At 39.2% G+C, this 5,818-nt stretch overlaps 1 protein-coding gene across 1 annotated transcript; it reads right to left on the bottom strand.

Moving 5' to 3' along the window:
* Nucleotides 1-1,174: 1,174 nt before the first annotated feature.
* tac1 (tachykinin precursor 1) lies at nucleotides 1,175-4,080 on the bottom strand. The gene is made up of 5 exons (XM_058405033.1): nucleotides 3,628-4,080; nucleotides 2,857-2,959; nucleotides 2,668-2,691; nucleotides 1,991-2,047; nucleotides 1,175-1,641 (listed from the first exon to the last, which is right to left on the bottom strand). Exons 1-5 carry the CDS (start codon nucleotides 3,739-3,741, stop codon nucleotides 1,595-1,597), a joined length of 345 nt encoding a protein of 114 aa, XP_058261016.1. The 5' UTR covers nucleotides 3,742-4,080; the 3' UTR covers nucleotides 1,175-1,594.
* Between the last annotated feature and the right edge of the window lie 1,738 nt (nucleotides 4,081-5,818).

Below are 5,818 nucleotides of genomic sequence, written 5' to 3' on the forward strand. Positions count from 1 at the left end.
GTCATTAACAAAGCTAATGTAGAATGTCCAACTAACTACACCTGCAACTTTCACATCCAAAATCATGTCAGTGTTAACTCAAAGTGCTTGAAAAGTAAGAAAACTCACCTATTTTAATTCACTGGTTTATTTTCTGAAGGGGGCAGCATGGTGGCTTAGTGGTTAGCACTGTTGCCTCACAGCAAGGAGGTCCTGGGTTCGAATCCTGGGTTCGAACAGGCAGGGGCCTTTCTGTGTGGAGTTTGCATGCCTGCTTGGGTTTATTCTGGATACTCCGGTTTCCTCCCACAGTCCAAAAACATGTAGGTTGATTGGTAATTCTAAATTGCCCATGTGTGTGGCCCTGTGATGGACTGGTGACCTGTCCAGGGTGTACCCCTGCCTTTTGCCCAATGTGTGCTGCGATAGGCTCCAGCAGATCCCCGTGACCCTAATTAGGAATAAAGTAGGTATAGAGAACGGATGGATGGATTTTCTGAAGGGTTGTGTTTGTTTTTTTGTTTGGTTTATTTGTTTGTTGCTTTTAAAAGGCATTTTCTTATTCGTTGTATAAACCCAGCACGACTACCACAAGGAGCATGAACTTGGTCCCTGTATTTAGTGTGATTAATTCCCATGCAGAAAAATTCATTTCAGAAATATAATCATGTGACACTTCACACCTCATCTGTCCCACATTTTGCTGCATGTGTGTTTATTTTAAACCCTCCTTCCTGTTCATTCTTCCCCATGCAGCTGAAGCGGTTATCATTCTTCACGTCACTCACATGTTCACATGACGTCATATGTGTTTGAGATCACGTGTGCTACTTTGAAGGAACAGCTTGATGAAATGTATAATGTGTATTTTTATTCCGTGTGTGTTTGTGTCATTTAATAGACTACAGCTTTTACAGTTCATGAGCTATCGTGTCATTAGGGTAAGATTGGATCTCTGTGTCCTTTATTGAGTCCAAAGTGTCACGTTTAACACCGGATTTGCAAACCTACAGCCAGATAAGTTTCAGTCTCACTCATTCAGAGATTTTGTTCATGAATAAACTGCTTTTCTGGGCAAAATGATATATATTTTTTCCCCCCAAATCAGTCATTTATCCCGCTGCAATGCATTGCTCGAGCCAGCAGGAGGCGCGCGTGCTCCTCATTTTACAACCACAACGTTTGCAATCCACAATTCCACCAATAAGGAAAATAATTTTAATATTTAATAGAACATTAAGCCACAGCTACAATGATGGACAGGGAATGCTGAGAAGGACGTACATGACCAGTATCTACAGCACAGTCAGATCGTGATCAAACATCGTGAGGCACTATACAAAGATTGGCAGTGCAAATAGTCCACTAGTGTTTTTTTTTTGTTTTTTTTTAAAGACTTGGACAGTAACACAATATTACAGGTTGGACAGTATTATCAAAATGTCCCTTCCATTCTTAGTACACAAATTGGCACAGGTACTGCTACATCACCACACGGTGGAAAACGGAACGTTTTATTGGAGTCTAGAAGTGAAACCACCCAGTTTTTTGGGGGAGGAAGAAAAAAAAAGATGAGCGGTGTCTGAAGCAGACGTGATGGAGGTCAGGCTGTCGGTCAGCGCCTTTCATCGTAGCTGTGTAGCAAGCTCCAGTCATATGAATCTAAGAGAACGAGATAAACATGAGTAAGGTTGTAAACTGAACCGGAGGAAATCAGAAAATAATGATTTATAGAAAATTCTGAACAATATGTTATGTTACTTTATTAGCATTTTCTCCAGGTAGAAATTTTTTCAACAGAAAAGTTCCTTATCTGATAAAACAGCATTTCTGTCTTTCTTTTTACAAGACACTGGCCTATTTAGGTGGTGCTCAGGTACAGCATGTACTGAATCGTATCACTTTCTTGAATGGATATAATAGAACAAAACAAATCTTAAGTGCACAACTGATTACACTTCGTTCTCTCTCTAATAGATATAATTATTATATGACATTCTTCTATACATACCAGGTTCCTCTTGGCTTCTTTTACCCATCAGACCCACAAAGGAGTTAATTTTATGCCCTGGAAAGTAAATACCAGCAAAAAATAATAATAAAAATCTTTTCTCATTGATCAATAAATTACATCTCTCATTCGTTAAAGTACGGTGAAGTGTGTTTGATCAGATGTTGGTTTAACTGCTTGTGTACATGAAGATTAAGTCTACACAACGGAAGACTGGAATGTGATAGAGAAAAGAACGTGAAGGGAACGTTGAACATCTGAGGCACTTAAATACCCTGGTGAGAACTGTAATTACACCAGGCAACCCACCACTGATGAGGCTCCTGTAGCTGTGTGTGTTTGTGTCTTTGTGTGTGTGTCTGTGTGTGTCACTGTAGAGGTGTGTGTCAGTTTCTTTGTGTGCTGATGCCTTTGTGTGTGTCACTCTAGAGGTGTGTGAGCGGGTTTAAGTAGGTGTATGTGTGTCGGTGTCTTTGTGTGTGGGTTTCTGTGCATTTGTGTTTAAGGGTGTGTGTGTGTGTGTGTGCAGAAATCCTGTGTGCTGTACGGTTGTATGGCTTTAGTAAATCTTCACTTTGTCTGTCTAATAAATGTAAATGATTGCAGTGAGTTTCACACATACCTACGTTACAGAAAATATTTACTTACAAAAATACTGCAAATAAACGATTACTTACTTTTTCGTGTAATCTGTGTGTTAGCTTTTGGGAGGCAAAAACAAGCAGAAAAGAAAAGATCTGGTCATTCCACCAGCCTCCTTTTATCCTTCATATCGCTGCTAGATCTGTTGATCTATTTTTACTCTATACAGTGATAGGAAGCAAGTGCGAGAGAGGGTTCTTTAGGATGAAGTGATCTGATCTTACCGGAGGAACGCTTGCCCATTAGACCGATGAACTGATGTGGCCGAGGTTTTCTTGTTATCCGTCTCAGTATCTCTCTGAAGGGATCGGCTTGAAGCCATTCATCCTAGGAAGGGTTATTTGATTAGTGTAAAACGAGATTGTAAAGATAGAGGCAAAAAAAAAGGCTTAATGATGTGATATATACTTGCATTCCAGTGGCGCAAGTGAATTAAAAAAAAAAAATAGTTAATTGACCCTTGTACTTTGGTGTTTATTGAAAAAGTGTTCAGCATAAAAGGATTTCCTTTTATTTTTTTAAACAAAATCCCTGCTTGATTTCTTTCTTTCTTTCTTTTTTTTTATTTAAACAAATTAGACCAGCTCTCGTTCTTCCACTGTCATTCTCATAACACACTCATGGATCTTTGGAGAGTGCTTGGCTGTCTTCCAGCGTGCAAAGTCAAATGGGCGACGTGCAATGCATAGAGAGCAAGACGTGTTTCAGCCCTGGACAGCGACACAACTCCATTTACTTTACTGAGACAATTCCAGCTAGAATTCTATTGACTTTTATCGATCTTTGCGTTAATTAAACTCAAACTGCATTTCATGGTTTATTTTATTAAAGGGATAAGTAAGATTGCATTTGCTGCAAATGTTTTGAAATCCAACTGGATATAGATTAAGACTGAAAATTATAATACCCACCAGTGCTTCAGAATTAACGCTTTATTATAAAGAAGCTATGATAAATAACTATAAACTCCTTTCATCAATTATTTTAACGCTTACCTGCATGAGGGAGCGGTTCGTCCAGTAATCCTGGTCTTCATTTGGACCAATTTCCTCCGCAAATACTTCATTTAGTGCAAGAAAAAGCACCACTACTGAGAGCAGCAACTTCATCACGGAGCAGAGGCGCAAAAGAAAAAAAGAGCAAATGTCCCAGAGTCAGTGTCCTCCTGAAGATGTGCCTTGGAGGACTGAGAGAGAGAGAGAAGGAGAAAGCTCCTGTTCCTCTGCTTTCTCTTTTCACTCTGATCGGAGACACACCGCGGCTTTTATAGCAGAAAAGGAATAATTGTACTTGGCACGCGTCTTCCCCCAAAAACTCTTTCTCTGACCCTGATGTCCTTCACAGGAGGTGATGCCTCAGTGCTGACCGAGTTGTTGCCTTCTTTTGAACCCGGGTGAAGTTCCTATAAACTGGGCGCTGCTGCTCTGATGTGCGTGAGGGGGGAGGGAGGGAGGAGAGGAGAGACAGTGGCACTCACTTCCTAATGAGATACGTAGGAATTACTAAAAAGGTACTTATGGGAAGGGAGGGAGGGGGAGAGAGAGAGAGAGAGAGAGAGAGAGAGGGAAAAAAATCCCGGAGCTAAAACGAGCAGAGCAGAATACGTCAGAGTGTGGTTTTGCGTCAAAATGGCGAGATTAAAAAAGTGACTTTCTGAAACTATTAGAGACTGTACGTGCTCACATTTCTCAAGAAGAAAAGAAAGAAAAGACAAAACCTGCATCTAGTTCTTAAGCTGCAGATACCTTTAAATGTCCTATTCAGAACCCATAAGGGTTTTTATTTATTTATTTATGATGATGATGATGATGATTAGTAGTAATGTTGTTGTTGTTGCTGTTGTTTTTGATTTATTAATTGTATTTATTTATTAATTTTATTTATTTGTTTGTTTAGTTAGTTAGTTAGTTAGTTATCTTTATTTTTTTTAAAGGTTCCACCCAGAACTGGTTACTTAAATTTAAACCACCAACCATCCAAAGAATATCTGAAGAACAACCCAGATAGATAGATAAATGGATGGATGGATGGATGGATAGATGGATAAGAAAGCTTAAACCAGATAAATATTTTTCTCTCAGAAAAGGTTCAACGTAGAACTGCAACAGTTTATTAGATTAATTAACCATCCAAAGAACGTTTAAAGAAGATGGATGGATGGATGGATGGACTTCTTTTTCATTTATATATAACCACCTGTACAACTTTCAAGGAACCTTTTTGTCGTGTAAGCAGATCTGCTTTAGAATTCCACTTTGCCATCTATGGGAACCTTTCAACTATACTTTTCCTTTAAAAAGTGAATGGTTCCTTAGAGGGTAATTGGATGATTCATTGGTTCCTAGACTGCAGCAACCTTTAAGGCTTAATTAAAAGAAATAAAGCTCTTAAGGGTGCCAAGAGTTTACTTTTCAGAAATGGTTCCACCTTTTCAGAAAGCTTACTTTATTAAAAAAAAAACCCTCAAGGAGCTTTTTACAGCGTCACTGACATCAATTTTGTTTCATTCAGAACAATTTGTTAAATGTAATATCAGCCATTGTGTTTTTGGTGTGTTTCATAAATGGTCCATTCGAATGGAAAGCTTATAACATGAGCAACCTGGAGTTGCCCTACTTTGTATGACAAGTGGGTGGCGGTGTGTGTGTGTGTGTGTGTGTGTGTGTGTGTGTGTGGTCAGCAGCTCAGGGTTACATTCTAGAGCTTTTGAATCATTCAACCACTTTTTTTTTTTTAATTCATTCAGCTGTAAATAAATGTTATTTGAGTGAGGCAGAGGAGAGGTCGCTCGGAGGTGGACAAGAGCTGCTGATTTCCATCAGAAAGGACGCCTTGTTTAGGAAAAGACGCTGAGAGATGAGTACTTCACACCGCCCGAGTGGCTTTATGTCCCTGTATTTAATCATGCCTTAACGCTATATGTATGCAAATGTTATTTCTGTACAGAATAGGTGAGCACCTACACGTGTGCAGTGCACTTTGTTATTCTGACAGCTGCATTTGATGAGTTCGCTTATACAGGATTTAAACAAACGGTTGTATAGTTTTATTCAGACCCATGATGTCTTGTGCTTCTTGTCCAGAACACTGAATACTAAAATCAACTTTTCAGCTGTCCATACTGTCTCACTAGAGATGCCCAGGAAACAACACGTATTACTATTATGTAACACACTGAGAGTGTAG

This window comes from Hemibagrus wyckioides, linkage group LG12, assembly GCF_019097595.1.
Source record: "Hemibagrus wyckioides isolate EC202008001 linkage group LG12, SWU_Hwy_1.0, whole genome shotgun sequence".
Lineage (NCBI taxonomy): Eukaryota > Metazoa > Chordata > Actinopteri > Siluriformes > Bagridae > Hemibagrus > Hemibagrus wyckioides.